The sequence below is a fragment of the Dermochelys coriacea genome, chromosome 8 (assembly GCF_009764565.3).
Source record: "Dermochelys coriacea isolate rDerCor1 chromosome 8, rDerCor1.pri.v4, whole genome shotgun sequence".
NCBI lineage: Eukaryota > Metazoa > Chordata > Testudines > Dermochelyidae > Dermochelys > Dermochelys coriacea.
Genome location: NC_050075.1, coordinates 103,614,851 through 103,630,501, shown reverse-complemented (window position 1 = coordinate 103,630,501; position 15,651 = coordinate 103,614,851). Strand labels below are relative to the sequence as shown.

The 15,651-nt window shown below is 48.5% G+C and overlaps 1 protein-coding gene and 1 long non-coding RNA gene across 4 annotated transcripts in view; one reads left to right on the top strand and one right to left on the bottom strand.

Moving 5' to 3' along the window:
• The first annotated feature begins 9 nt into the window (after positions 1-9).
• Positions 10-15,651, top strand: part of LOC122455464 — a 25,735-nt gene continuing 10,093 nt past the window's right edge. The window contains exon 1 of the long non-coding RNA XR_006273681.1: positions 10-168. This is a non-coding gene — a long non-coding RNA (uncharacterized LOC122455464). The remainder of the gene's footprint in view (positions 169-15,651) is intronic.
• The window catches only part of FAAH (fatty acid amide hydrolase), a 22,103-nt gene continuing 12,613 nt past the window's right edge, over positions 6,162-15,651 (bottom strand). Inside the window, exons 10-15 of one of the 3 annotated variants that reach the window (XM_038414826.2) lie at positions 15,155-15,254; positions 13,057-13,097; positions 11,468-11,507; positions 8,967-9,075; positions 7,515-7,660; positions 6,166-6,458 (exon numbers count right to left, since the gene is read on the bottom strand). In XM_038414826.2, the coding sequence (XP_038270754.1) occupies positions 6,330-6,458; positions 7,515-7,660; positions 8,967-9,075; positions 11,468-11,507; positions 13,057-13,097; positions 15,155-15,254 (565 nt within the window). In that variant the 3' untranslated portion in view covers positions 6,166-6,329. Of the gene's footprint in view, positions 6,459-7,514; positions 7,661-8,966; positions 9,076-11,467; positions 11,508-13,056; positions 13,098-15,154; positions 15,255-15,651 lie in introns of all 3 variants that reach the window. The other 2 variants (XM_038414825.2, XM_043490544.1) reach the window with 2 other exon arrangements.

Sequence of the window (15,651 nt, the reverse complement as noted above, 5' to 3'; positions counted from 1 at the left end):
AAATCCAGGGCTGTGCGTCCTATACCCTGGACTTCACCCTGGCACTGAACCTTCGCCCTGTCAGCGAGAGCCAAGTGGGGGCTTCATTTCTCCTCTGTGCAGGCCAAGAGGCTGTCCTGTTTGGAGTGAGATGTTGAATGTCAACGGGAACCAACGAGAGCCTCACGGGTACAAGACAAGCAGCACCCGTGTCCCTTATTTGGTCTCTCTGAGAGCCTCCTCTCCATGGATCAGCCTCTTTCTTTCATAGAATCTCAGGGTTGGAAGGGACCTCAGGATTGCCTGACCCTGTCTCGTGAGATTCACCCCAAATTTTCCACTCTCAGACCAGGACCCTGGCACACTGCCCTGTGTATCAACCACTTATCCCCCTGCAGGTCCAGCTGGGTTTTGGTCCCTGTGTTTCCTCCCTTTGGGGACCTGGGGCCCCTGTTATAGTGACCATCCACCTCCTTGCAACACAGTATTTTTACTGAGCGGCTGGAACAAAGTATCAGAGAATAAAGGGTTTTGAAAACATAGAATCTCGGGGTTGGAAGGGACCTCAGGAGGTCATCTAGTCCAACCCCCTGCTCAAAGCAGGACCAATCCCCAATTTTTGCCCCAGATCCCTAGATGGCCCCCTCAAGGATTGAACTCCCAACCCTGGGTTTAGCAGGCCAATGCTCAAACCACTGAGCTATCCCCCCACCCCCTGTGTTTATTTCGCCCTATCTAACAGACAGAACCAAACCAACTCATGTTCTCCTAGCCAGCCCAGCAGCGCTTAAAGGGGCCTGAAAGAAATCAGCACTCCCACGTCTGCCTGTCCCCTGTCCCGGTTAATTCTGCACCTAACCCTCAAGTCAATCCTGTCCCCCCATCAATTCTAACCCCATAGCCCCACTTCTGCTCCTCCTGGGGTTCTTCACCCCCATCTCCAAGGCCTGGGGATGACAGCGGGGTCCCCTCTCCTCCTGCCAGGCATTGCTGGGAAGCACAGAGGAGTGATGCGGTTGCTCACAGGAGGGGACTGGAACCACCCTGAGCTGCTGGCCTCCTTTTGTTCCCTCCTCTCCCTCTGCTTGTTTCCTGCAGCAGCCCTGCTTGGCTGCTCATCCCCAGGAGGCAAACAAGGCAGGAAAGCAGCCAGTCAGGGGGATTTTCTCCCAGGCGGTGCTTTAAACACTGCAGTCTGGGTCGTTCTGGGACCACCCCAACTGGCTGTAGGCCCTGCTGGTCTCCTTCCAGCCCATCAACCTTACCATCTCTCCCCTTGTCCCCTAGGTTCTCCCAAATGTAAGTGAGTCCTGACCCACCCTATCAAGCCAAGTTGGGGGCTGCCCCGGAGACTGGCCCAGGGCTATTAAGGCCATTGCTTCTGGCACGGTCTCCTACTGACCCTTACGTAGAAACGGCCTCCTTGCCTGGAGCACCCTAGACAGAAGCATTTAATCAAAACCCTCCGGACAGATACACCAGGCTAGTGCCAGATTCAGAGACCAGTATCAATCATTATCAAAGAGCACCCCCACATTTGTCCCAGCTTCCCCCATCTCCTTCCCAAGATGTGGACATGGGGCAAAGAGCAGCAGCACTCCACCTGGGGCAAGCTGAAGGATGTCTCCATCAGACTCTGTGGTTGTCACAAATAGAGAAATCCAGAATACAGCAATCATTGTAACTAGCTCATAATCAGAAAAAGAGAGAGGTTGAGATGGGGCCCAACTAAAATCCCAGAGCTTTGGGGACAGGGTGGGTTGAGAGGGAAAACCCTTTTCCCTCCCCCCATAACTTTTACGATTGACCCTTCTCACTGTGATCTCAGAGCACTTCACACTCTGATTCTTTTATCCTCAACACTGCTGTGAGGCTGGGCGGGGGTATTATCCCTATTGCACAGACGGGAGACTGAGGCACAGAGCGATTGACTTACCCAAGGTCACATGGGAAGCCTCTGGCTGAGCAGGGAATTGAACCCATGCTCCCAAGTCCTACATCTAGTGTCCTAACCACTGTGTGGTCCTTCCTCTTTCCATAATGGACAGACATCTGACCAACCCTGAGCTTAGGGTGCTCAAAATCCAGCTCTGAACTGTGTGGCTTAGACACACCTCTAGCAATAATTAATATAGTAACTAACCCCACTAACTAAAGGTTACAGCAGGAGTAGATGTTTTCTCATACCCTGGCTACAATGCAACCAAGTTTAACTCATCAATCTCTGCAAGCGGTTTGGGGTTTTTTGTTTTTGCCTCTCTTGGTGTGTCTTCACTACACTGTTAACCTGGCCTCTTACCCGGGTTTTAGCCCAACCCTTTCCCCCCCCACTCCAATCTTCCATACACAAAACCTCCTGGCCTGGGATTCGGTGCTTACAGTGGTCTGAGAAAACAGTGTCTGTGGAGGGTGAGAGAGGGGGTCTATCACCAGCCCCAGATGTGCCTATCCTCTTGCTTAGAACTCAACCCCCCAAATTAATGCTGTGCCCCAAGACCTCCCATCAGTTCTGTCCCCATGTCTGTTCTGCCCACCATCAGTTTTGCACCCTCCAGCGAGAAAGCCGTCAGCTCCGGAGGGAAACGGGAAAGCACTCTGCCTGCTTTCTGACGCATCTCTGATTTCTCTGCCCCAGGTGGCAGGGCACTGGGGAAGCAGCTGATCAAAGAAGCCCCCCCATCAGCCTCCTGGCACACTAAGCACTGCTTGGGTTGGAGGTGCTCTCAGCTCCGATGAGCAAGCATGGCCTGGGGGTAGCCCAGGCTCTGCTTTCACTCATGCTAGAATGCGCCCAGTCTGCAGTGAGGACGCAGGTTAAGCCATTCCAGTGCGGATAGTCCTCCAATGCCTTCCCACAATGGCCCCCCAAGGACAGACAAGTTCTCCTGCAAGTCACACAGTGGACTGGGAAAAACTCGGAGCATCTCAGCTCAAAGAACAAAGGAATGTGCCCCTCAGTCTCCTGGGAGTTAATGCAGAAACCAGGAGGGCACAGAAACACAGGTGAGACTTCACTGGGGGGCTGCTCACCCCAGGGCTAGGCTAAGCCATGTGCTCAGACCAGGGGGCTGATTCCCAGGGCTAACTGCGCAGTGAAGACACAGCCTATGGTTTTGTTGCCAATTGCCATTCTGCCCTGATCCCCTCCTGGCAGCTGCTCATCTTTAGTCCAGCCATCACGGGACACAGAGCACACGTCTAAGGGAAGCCACCTGCGGCCGTGCGAAGGGCCCAAGCATACTCGACAGCAATGGATTTCTGTTCTAGAACGTGGCGCTAGAATTGCCAGGCCAAGAGTTTCAAAAATGACATCTGCTTATGGGTGCCTCCATTTTTGGAAACCCAATTTAGGGTGTCTTAAAGTGGTCTGATTTTCAGAGGGTGGATGCTCGGCACTATCTGTGAATCAGGATCTTTAAAGTGGCTCAAGCTCAGCACCCAAAACTCAATAGTTTCCTAAAAAAATCTTGGCTAATATCACAGAGATCAATAGTTATATAGGTAGTTTCTCTCCTTTTTTCCCCAATGTTTTGACCAGCAGGGGACAGCAGGGCTGTGCAGTGTTCTCACAATGTTAAACACCCCAGAGAATTCAACTTTTTTGAAACTTCATAGCAAATTCCAGAATCACAGCCCAGTGCAAACAACCATCCTCAGAAAAAACGTGCGTCGGATCCAGAGAACAGTCTTCCTTAGCTTTCCATGCGTTTACATCAGGCCCTGTGTTACTCAAGCTTAAACCGAGAGAAACTCCTCTGAAATCACCACCCAGCGTGGAGTTAGGCCCAAGAGCTTTCAAACTGGCTTTGCAAAAACGATTTCCCTTTTCCATAATTACCTTAAGAGCGGGCTCTCCACATTGCTCCTAGTTCGGTTACATAAATTTCAAGGCGCTGCCAGACAGTCAGAACAGATGAGTGGATTGTAAATATATACATTTACATCACTGCCAAATAGGATTGCAGGGGTCATTGGATTACTCATCTGGGTCTAGGAAGATGTGGGTTCAATTCCCTGCTCTCCCAGTGTGCCGGGGACACGCAGGGGTGTGTGTGTGTGTGTGTGTGTGTGCGCGCGCGCGCGCTCACTCCAGTCTCCAGTGGGGGAGGGGGGCAGAAGGGGAGGGGCAGGGCCTTGGGCAGAGGCTGTGGGATAGCCTCCCACAATGGCACATTCATCTGCCACCCATGCAGAGAAAGAAAGGTCAGAAAGTTAGGAAAGGGCTCAGGGAAATGCAGCAAGGTCTGGGGTGGAACAGGCCTAGACTGCTGACTAGAGGGTCCCTGATGCGGAACACAGAGTAGAGGGTGGGCCCAGGTTCTCCAACCAGCCACTGGGGAAGTAGCACCAGAAGGGCAGCGAGTAAGGAAACTGCTGGAGCCTGTGTGCGAGGAGAGACTTTTCTACCCCCCAAGGGGAAACCACAATAATGACCTGAGTCACAAGGGGGCTGCAGCATGCCTGGGGTGAGAGAGGGGCTGCAGACAGAGACAGAGGCGGCAGGACAGCGCACAACTGCAGAAAGGGGCATCGACCTGGTGAGCTATTCCCAGAACGGCCAGGAGGAGATGCCATATCTGCCATGAGCAGAGCACCCCATGACAGCTACCTCCACAGCAGATATGAATGATGAAGAAGCAAGTGAGGTGACCTGCCTTGGATGTGCTAGGTTTTCATTTCTGCCAAAGAACCGAAGAGATTCCTGGTGCAGGCTGACCGACATACCGGAGGAGAAGATACGTGGGCTGGAAGTGCAGATTTCAACCCTGAATAGCATTTGAGAAGACAAGGTCGGCTTGGACAACCAGATTTAGGAAGAAATCGTTACCACAGAACCCACAGGGGAAGGATCCGTGACAAGGCAAATGGAAAGAGTGGAAACTGAAGGAGGACTGGCAGTCTGCGACCAAGAGGGGAAAAAGAACCAGGAGGTGGGGCGCTGGAACGGGGAGGGGGCCAGGGCCCTCCAACTTTTCACCACAGGCCCTGCCCCGTGTCCCTCCCCTTCCCCCTGACTCTCTGCTCCCCAGCCAAGCTGGCAGCTAAAGCCCCACTGGGGAATCGTGAATCTTCCATCTGCCTGGGGTGGGGGGGCCTGAGAGCAGCTCCCAGCCCATGTCCCCGCCCTCTGGGCCCCCAACCAGGGCAGATGGAGGGTCTGCAGCTGCCCGGGCAGCTCTTTCCATGGCCCGTTCCACCACATGCTATGGGTCAAGTCTTCGCTGTGGAGTTAACGCAGGCGATCGGCAACCGGATCGGAGCACCCAGCTTAGCCTAGCCCAAGTGCAAGGGCCACCCTGCAAAGCCTTACTAGCGTTACTGTGTCCTCACTAGTGCCGCCCTCCCAGTGTGTGTGTCGCTGGGACCTCCGGTGTCACATCCCAGGGTTCTTTGTGCTGCAAATAAGCTGAGCTACTCGCCGATTCCTTCCCAGTGACCTGTGGGAGAACTCATCTGGGCACACGGGGGATTGTGGGATGGCACTGGAGGACTAGCAGCACGGGAGTGATGTAATCTGCACCCACACTGCGAAGTGGGTGGGTCATCAGCCTGAGTGAAAGCAGTACCCACGTCTAACCTGCGCCCTGAGCCAGGCCAGCGAGCCTGGTTGTGAAGTACCAAACTCAGGGGAGAGGGTTGTGTGTGTGTGGACAGGAGGGGGGCTACGGGCAATGTCTGAGTAAGAGCGAACTCTGCAGTGAAGACAGACCCTACGAGGCCTGAACCAACTTACAAACAGCTCCGTGCCTCAGTTTCTCTGCCTATAATATGGGGAAACCAATACTTCACAAGCACGTGGTGGGAGCCTTCGGCCTGGTCTACACTCGAAAATTAGATTGACCCAGTTCCGCTGCTCAGGGCGATGATAGGTTTTGCCCCCAGTTGCCATAGTTAGGCCGACCTAACCCCCAGTATAGCTGCAGTTAGGTTGACAGAAAAATCCTTCCATTGTCTAGCTACTGCCTCTCGGAGAGGTGGATCAACTACAGGAATGGAAAAAAAACCCTCCATTGCCGCAGGACACATCTCCGCTACAGTGGCACAGCTGAGCTGATGCAGCATAGACATAGCCGGAGTTAGCGAATGCTTGCAAAGAGCTCAGAGATCCTTGAATGCAAGAGACATGTATTGTATTGGAATGTCAGTGCTGATGTGAGCCCCACCACAGCTGAGCGCGCCTCCCCCACCTGCTGCCTGGAAGGGGCAGGATCCAGTGATTAGCCGGAGAACAGAAAGCACCATCAAGTTATTTAATTAAACAAAGGTTTAACATCACTGCTTGATGCAGATGGCTGGCTGGGGCAGATGAGCAACATTGTAACACAGCAACGTTCTACCCTGCCCGTCGTTCAAAGGTTTCTTTGCCTCCTCTGGGTCAGCGTCTCCACCTCCTTCATGAACCGAAGGCACAGCTCCTCCTGCCACGGCAGAGCCACGCACTGCACCGCCACGGGCAGTCCCACTCCTCCCCGGATAGCCTGACAGAGAGAGGGAAACAGACTGATGCCCGAAGTCCAGGGGAAGCCGCCGAGGGCAATACAAGTTGTGGTTAGATGTTCGGCTGCGTGTGGGTTTTTCTCCCACTGTGCTGCCCCAGCTTTGTGCAGATGGCCGGCACGGCAGACCTCGAGCGAACTGCCTAATGACCACCAGATCCATTAAGATCATAGAATATCAGGGTTGGAAGGGACCTCAGGAGGTCATCTAGTCCAACCCCCTGCTCAAAGCAGGATCTAATCCCCAACTAAATCATCCCAGCCAGGGCTTTGTCAAGCCTGATCTTAAAAACTTCTAAGGAAGGAGATTCCACCACCTCTCTAAGTAATGTATTCCAGTGTTTCACCACCCTCCTAGTGAAAGTTTTTCCTAATATCCAACCTAAACCTCCCCCACTGCAACTTGAGACCATTACTCCTTGTTCTGCCATCTGCTACCACTGCTACCACAGCCTAGATCCATCCTCTCTGGAACCCCCCTTCAGGTTGTTGAAAGCAGCTATCAAACCCCCCCTCATTCTTCTCTTCCGCAGACTAAACAATCCCAGTTCCCTCAGCCTCTCCTCATAAGTCACGTGTTCCAGTCCCCTAATCATTTTTGTTGCCCTCCGCTGGACGCTTTCCAATCTTGAGCCGTTTAATCAAAACATCTCTATTTATTACACTGTGATCCTGACCTTATCTTTTAGGAGGGGTCAGTGTCTTCCTGTTATCCTGGGGGAATGTTTTTATACCATCCTTGATATCGGGATGTTCTGGTACCACTTGATATTGGGATGTGTTTGTGTGAGTACTTTGTGCTTAGCACTTCTTAGGAATGTGTATTTCTGCAATATCAGCCCTGTTCTTGCCAGATTCTGTGAACTTGCAGGTAGAGCGTGACGTTTGCTCACAGCCTGACTTTGGCTGACTTTGCTTTAAATCAGCAAAGCTTGTCCACTAGTTTAGCTCAGGCCTCATACCGGGCCTTTGAAACAAGGACTTCTCTCTCAGGCTCTTCCTCCTACACAAGTCTCCCGAGAGCAGTTAGTGACTGACCTTTACAAAGATCTTGTCCCACCAATCGTTATAGTGTCCTCTGTGGGCCTTGAGCTCTTCCTCATCCTCCTTCGTCACCGTAGTGACAGGCACAACCCCAGCGGGAAAGTCCAAGTAGTTATACAAAATAGTGTAACTCACTGCCACTGCAAGAGAGAACAAGAGGTGTCACATTCAGGTGACCAATTGGTACCCATTTCTAATGGAAGAGCCTCCTTCTATTTGGGGTACGACACCAAGAGCAAAGATTTTTCATTGGTGATCGACTCCCTTTGTGAGGGAGGCGTTAACATTGTTAGCTTAGAGAAGTTTTCACTGTTGCACGTGAGGAACCAGCATGGTAGGAACACTGGACCATAAAACGCCTGATAGCCCCTCTACATCTGTCTTTTGGAGGTCACTCCATCCAAGAATACCTCTTTTCTAGCAGACATTTCTCAAACGCCTGGCAGCTACCCTTCTGTATTCAGGGGCTTATCCCACGTCTATCACCATGGTATCTGCTCCCAAGATTATTCCATATACAGACTATGCAACTCTCTGTAAGAACCACAATACTGCGAAAACTTCAGGCTGTGCTAGGGAGGATATTTATAAAACATCGTGGTAAAATTTTCAAAAGTGTGCAAGCGACTTAGGAGCCTCTGTGCCATTTTCAGAAGTGACTTAGCCCTAAATCCCATTAACTTCAAAAGGAGTTAGGCCCCCAAATACCTTTGAGGATTTGGACCTATGTGGCTAGGTCTCACTGACTTTCAATGGAACTTGGTCTAAGTTATTTTTGAAAATGGGATGTAGGTGCTTTTGAAAATGTCATCCTGCACCCTTTGCTATGTGTCCTGTGGCTGTGATCTGACTTACAGATGGACAAGTGTCATCAAAACCAGAGCACTCCGCAAAGAAACCACTGCAGTGAGACTACATTAAACCCTCCGGCATTAGTGTTCGGAAACTGGACCAGCATTGAAAGGAATTTTTAACAAGTGCCTCCTGAACCGGTATCAAAACTGGTTGAGTTACTAGCGTAGACAGGACAAATCCATTCTCGGCATGGAACGAAACCTCAGTCACGCTTTCCAAAACAATATTGAAGATGGTTTGGTCCAATCTACATTAGAACTAACCCATTTTCAGCAACGGCTCAACTTCCTAGCATTAGCAGGGATTTCCAGGGAGAAGAAATCTGTTGGTGCTACGATATACCCTAATGGAGGGCTTCTGAGTCTGGGGGCTGCGACCACCCTGGTCTTTCCATGTTGCTAAATGTCCTAGCTGGGTCCTAGATAGAGCCAAGCTAGAAGGACAGGTGCTCCTGATGTAGGCTAAACTCCAGCCATTTCACAGTGGACTGCGAGGGCTATTAAGCAGAGTAAGAACAGACGAGCCAGAGTTCCTTGAACAACCCAAAGAGTTGAGATGGGCCTAAGTCTAGAAGCTCCCAAGGAGTTCTACCTGAGATCTTCCCAGGAAATCCAATCTGAAAAGCAGGGCCCACAACCGGACACAGCATCACATCCAGATCCAGCTTCCTCCATTCGGCGATGAATTCTTGGCAATACTCCTAAGAAGCAAAAACACACTTGGAGTTCAGCGTCGATAAGATCATAAAAATGATCCTACCAAGAATATACTTAAAATAATAAACCCGGGGCCAGATCCAAATTCCTGCACAAGTCAATGAAATAAAAAACCCTTCCCATCGACTTCAACTGTCTCTGGGTCAGGCTCTGGGTTAGTAGAATTGTCAGTGGGGCTCCACCATTAAACAGAGTTTTAAGTGTTCTTGGCAGTGGGAGTTTGCCAGGACATCTCTCCTCCTGACAAGCCTCCCAGCTATTACAATTTCAGAATAGCAAAGAGTTTTCCAGTCTTTTCTCAAAGCCTGTACATAATAATTAACAGCATTTGGCACCTTTCAACTGCCGATCTCAAAGTGCTTTTTAACGGTGGGTAAACACCAATACCCCTGGGAAACTGAGACATTCAGCAATCAACTGACTTGCCCAAAGTCATGCAGCAAGCCAACGGAAGAGTCAGGACTAGAACTCAGATCCCAGTCTGCTCTATCCTCTTCCTTCCACCTGTGAATTGCTGAAGATAAAACACAACCTATGACTGTTAACACACAAGACAGTGTTTTAACAGGTCTGGCTGGAAAGCAAGAATTCTGTTTTTTGAAACATTTTGAGGATTCAGAATTTGGTTTCATTTTGCATCTCTCTCTCTCTGGCCAATGGCTATTATTTAGACAAAATGGATCAGCTCCAACAGAAGAGACAGAGACACTCTATAGCCTGGTGATGAGAGGACTCAAGAATTCAAATCCCTGCTTCAGATCACAGGGTACAATAGAATCTCAGAGTTACAAACCCCTCAGGAATGGAGATTGTTCGTAACTCTGAACAAAACATTCTTTCAAAAGTTTAAAACTTTGAAACTTTACTAGGCAGAAGAAAAATGCGGCTTTGAACCCTCTTAATTTAAATGAAACAAGCGCTGAAACAGTTTCCTTCCCTTGTCAAATCTTTTTTCAAGCTTCCCCTTTATTTTATTTTTTTTTAAGTAATTTACATTAACACAGCACTGTACGGGCTCTGCTTTTATTTTTTTCATCTCTGCTGCTGCCTGATTGTGTACTTCCAGTTTCAAATGAGGTTTGTCGGTTGACCAGTCAGTTCATAAGTCTGAGGTTCTACTGTGTAAACCTGGATGTCACAACCCAGAGGGCGAGTGTCTCTCTGGTTTTGACCAGAAAACAGTGTCAAAAAAAAAAAAGATTCCCAACCAGCTGTAGCTACCAAAACTAAAGTTAGGCTCTTAAATGCCTATTTAGGGTCCTGAATACAAGTGGCTTGATTTTCAGAGCTGCTAAGAATTTGCAACCCCAGTTAAGTCACTTTAGGAACTGCAGGTGATCAGTATCTCTGAAAATTACACCACTTCTATTTAGGAGCCTAATTATGCATTTAGGGTCCCCAGCTTTAGGCATTGGGATTTGAAAGTATCGGCCAAAACACTCCTTGGGAAAGGAGCAGATCCCAAAGCCTTTGTTTAATTTTCCATCACTTTCAGTTAGAAGATACACGGAGCAGAGTGTATCCTCTGTATTTGCTAACAGTAAAGCTATGGAGCGGAGACCTGATTAGAATACGTGGGAGAGGAGCCTTGTTTTCATACACTGAGAAACTCACAGAATTATCCAGTGGCAATGTGGTCTAGAGGACAGAATCCAGGTCTCAGTCCAGTATTCCAAACTCTGCCACCAACCTGCTGGGTGACCCCAGGTAAGTCATGTCTCTCCGTGCCTTGGTTTCCCCTCTTATTCGTTGTCTAGACAGTAAGCTCTTTGGGACGTGAACTGTTTCTTACCATGTGCATACAGCACTGAGCACAGTGGAATTCTAGGCCTGGTCTACACTAGGAAATTAGGTGGGTAGAACTACATCGATTAGGGGTGTGAAAAATCCACACCCCTGGGCCACGCAGTTAAACCGACCTAACCCCCACTGTAGACTGTGGTAGGCTGACAGAGAATTCTCCTGTTAACCTAGCTGCCACCCCTCAGGGAGGTGAAATCCCAATGCCAATGGGAGAACTTCTCACGTAGTGTTTTAAGTGTAGACAAGCCCCTGATCTTGGCTGGACCTCTAGGGTCTATCACACTAATGAGTTCCAAGCTTTTTATGGTCTTTAAAAAAAAAAAGTCTCCTTGTTTAGTGGACCCGACCTGGAAGGACACCCCCAATTCAATCCTAGGCTCCAGGAAGATATTTCAGAGCTGACAAAATAAAGTAGCTGAGCAAACATATTGACTCAATCATGGTTTACCCAAGAAATGTTTAGGGCCCAACCCAAGTAACTGGTAGCCTTTCTGCTGATGTTAATGAGCACTGAATCAGGCCTGACAAAGAAGAATTAAAGAGTGGAACCAACTGCTCCAGATGGTGCTTTACCTCAATCTCACAATGAAGTTTCCAGAGTTCTTTCACCGACCTATAGATGTCAGAAAGAAAATTGAAAGACTTAAAGTCAATTGCAATTGCACAATTAAAAAGAAGCGGCTTTCGCACCCCATAATCTGCTGTCACAGTGTGCAATTAAGAAAGTGGGGGGGTGATTATGACTTGACTGAGGCTGGCTATAGACATGGGGTGAAATACAGGTCAATGGGAGTTTTGCCATCGACTTTAGTGAGGCCAGAATTTCATCCATTCTACACTACAAGTAAGGATTTCAGTATTGGGCTGTGGCAGGACAGTCGGGCTACAACACAGCCTGTCAAGGGGAGGCACCATCAAAGAGACAGCTAGCACATTCCAGACAAGTGTTCGGTGATAACGGCAAGGTAGATTCTCTATCATTTTTAAATCAAGCTTGGATGGTTTTCTAAAAGATCTGCTGTAGGATTTATTTCGGGGAAGTTCTATGGCCTGTGTTAGACACAGGCTCAGAAAGATTAGATTTTGAATCTGTAAATGTTGGTAAATGATTTCACCGAACACACACAAACCGATGGGAAAAAAGATACTTCTATAGGCGAGATCTGAAACTGACAGACAGTGGAGCTAACGAAATGCTGCTTGAGAACTTAAGTGTTTAATTCAAGGCTATTTACTTTGCATATTTTGACATGTGATGTTGACAATCTGCGTTTGAAGCTTTAGCTTTTTACATCTCGATTTCTACTCTCGTTACATAATTATCGTTTCACTCCCACCCTATAATTTCCTGCAACTATGAAAATTTAAAATCGAGACAAAGAAAAATTCTTTAACACATCACAATCACCCATCAGAATTGAATTCTGCCAAGCCTAATTATAGAGGAGGTCAGACTAGATGACCACAATGGTCCCTTCTGAACTTAGAATCTCTGCACAGAGATGGGTGTGCTTGGCTGTCCATCTGCCTCTCTCAGCGGTTATACGGCACTCAAACATCGTATGACCCCAACTTTACGATCTAATGGTTTCAAGCATCACTGATCCCTATTACTGGCCTGAACCGGGGAAGGCTCAGCACCCTCTGCTGGCATGGAGGGTAACAGGACAGCACTTTGTAGACTGGGTTTATTCCCTCCAGAGGAAATTGTCATTTCAGGGCAGACGTTGGGCAAGATTCTCACCCTGCTCTGGCCCCCTTGCATCATGTAAAAGGGCTAGAGTGGTGTAAAGTGTCCCTAAAAGTCCTGGGTTAGGAGCCAGCGGGGGAAGCCAGGGCAGGAGGGAAGGAAGGATGTGTTAGAGGCAGCGCCCCAGTGTGCAGTACACAGATTCAGGGGCTGTGGCCCATAGGGCAGCCCGGGAAGGTTAGAACATAAGAATGGTCACAATGACTCAGACCAACAGTCCATCTAGTATCCTGTCCTCCGACTGTAGCCAATGGCAGGTGCTTCAGAGGGAGCATTTTATTGCTTAGGCATAATAATATGAGGTTAATTTTTAAACTCAAAATGGTAAAAAAAAAAAAAAAAAAAAAAAAAAAAAAACACAGAAAAGTAGAGTGAAGCCCTGATGTATTTGTTCAGATTCAGAATTATTTACCTCTCGTTCATGTTTCTCAGGACATTTGCTAATCTAGGCTCCTAGAAGGGAAAAAAGGAGGAAAGAAAACTGACATGGAATACAGTTTTGTTTGTTTAAAGATATGTCTAACAACTCAGATGACTCTGGCTACAACAAACGTGAGAAATTAAAGATGAAATGTGCATGTCTTGTGGTTCAAACAGGGGGCTGGGAGTCCGGACTCCTGGGTTCCATTCCCAGCTCTGGGAAATAGTGTAAGGTAGTGCTTGGAAGAGGGGATCCAGGGGTGAGGACTCCTGGAGTAACTTCTTGGTTGCGTGACCTTGGACAGGTCACCTCAAAATGGGGATACCACCACTTCATCACTCTCACCCTTTGTCTGCCATGTCCATTTAGAGCACATCTCTTAGGGTCCATCTACGCTCAAGATGGAGGTGTAATTTCCAGCTCGAGTTTAAATATACCCTTACTATACCTATGTACAGCGCCTAGCGCAATGGGTCCCCAGATGTCACTGTAATACAACTAACCAACCCACAGATCTGTGACCAAGCCCAGGTTTGGACCGAAGTCCTGACAAAGCTGGACTGAGTTTTGCTTTTGTACGGAAATCCCACACTGCATAAATTGAGCCTGATTTGACTGGGAATAGACAGAGCTGGGTGAATAATATTCCTGAACAGTTCAGTCAATTATCCCCCTCCACTGCCCCAAGTGATAAACGAAGGACCTGTGAGCACCACTGGTGCATTATTCAGCCAGCACTGCAGATGGGTGAATACAATTTGTCCAGTAAGTTACCTGTAATTCCCACCCACCCCTGTCTATCAACAAATCATTCACCTCACTATTCAACCAGCTCCACCGGTGAATGTTTTGCTTGGCTCTAGTTCAAGGTCATGGCAAAGTGGGAGAAATTGCCATTCCCTGCCCACTTGGAAGAGAGGAAAGCGCCAGACCATACCCCTTCTCTCACTAATGATACAGCTACACTGCAGCTGGGGGGTGCAATCCCCATTCTGGACAGACACACATGCACTAGCTTGGATCGAGCTAGCGTGCTAAAGACAGCAGGCTAGTGATCTCAGGACGTACCTATCCCGAGCTGCCATCTGAGACACCATGGCCACACTGCTACTTTTAGTATCTCTGTGCTGCTGTGTGTACTGGATAGGGCCATGCTTCCTAAGGAGTGAGAATGGGGTTCCCATCCAGAGACTGCCAGCTGAGCCAAATCACATGAGAAACTGAGACTGAACCTGCCATCTGCAGATCATTGCTATTTCTCTCCCCCTGTGTATGTTGCCTGCCTTCTTAGACGGCCAGCTCTTTGGGGCAGAAATGGAGTCTTCCTACATCAGTGGCAAATGCCCGGGCCTATTGTGGACACTGCCAGAATACAGATAAACACTAATAATCTCAATACATAGATGAGTGGTGAGTCACCTATTTAAATTAGCTGAATAAATATGTACAGCAAGTAGTGGCCCAGAGGTGGCTGTCACTTGGATAGGCACGGTGCAAAAATCAAAGGAAGTGGGGCTTAAAAGGAGACGCCTTTGTACAGCAGTGGACTGAAAACGGCTGATTAAAGACAAAAATGTTTCTATCTTAGGTATTTAGCTGGCCCCCCACGACTGTAGAATCGGAGCATCTCGCAATCATTAAGTGTATTTATTCTCACATAGGGACTGCTCTCATCCCTATTGTATACTGGGTATCTGAGGCCCAGAAAGCCTACGTAACTTGTTCCAGGTCACACAGGGAATTGAACCTCTAAGTCTTAGGCTAGCACTCAAACCACTGAACCATTCTAGGGATGATATTTTTTGCAGATAGAAAGAGGCATATGCAGGGGGTTCACCTTGCCCCCGGGCTGTCAGATGCCTCCTCCCTCAAACCCTACTAAACTTCTCAGGGCCAAGTTCTGGCTTACACCACTCTGGCAGCACAAAGGGGCCTTAAAGCAGCAAATAATATATGCCGACTTTAAGCCCTCTTTACACTTGCAGAACAGGGGGGTCTCAGTGCAATTTGAGAATCAGGCCCTCAGTGCTCCCCTTAGTCATCAGCTGTTCAATACATTCTAAGTAAGTTAGCAATAAATGAACCTTACTATTGGTTTGAGAATCCAGGACAAGAGGCGTCTTAGCCAGCCTGGTGCTTTACACAACAGAAGCAATTGTTTAATGTTGGGATCTTCTAGCTCCCCTTTGCTGAAAGAGAACAATACGTTCAGTTTATTAGGCCTTAAGGCTGCAGTTATAGTTCTCATACCATCAACTCCCCTGCGTAGCATGTTAAAGGACCATATACCTGAACTCCATGAAATACTCCATTGGGTTCTCCTGAAAGCTTTACTTCTAACATTCCTGAGCAGATCAGCCTACCTAAAATTCAACTCAAAATTTATGTTCTTAAGCTGCCAATACCACTGATATCAGAGGGTGTCAGCTATCCTCAACATCCAGAAGATCTGCTTTTCTAACTATTCCCCCCCACCCCGCTCCCCCAATCACTACAGCATCTGAGCATCTCACAATCATTAATGGCTTTATCCTCTCAAGAGCCCTGTGAGACAGGAAAGAATTAACCCTCATTTACAAACAGGAA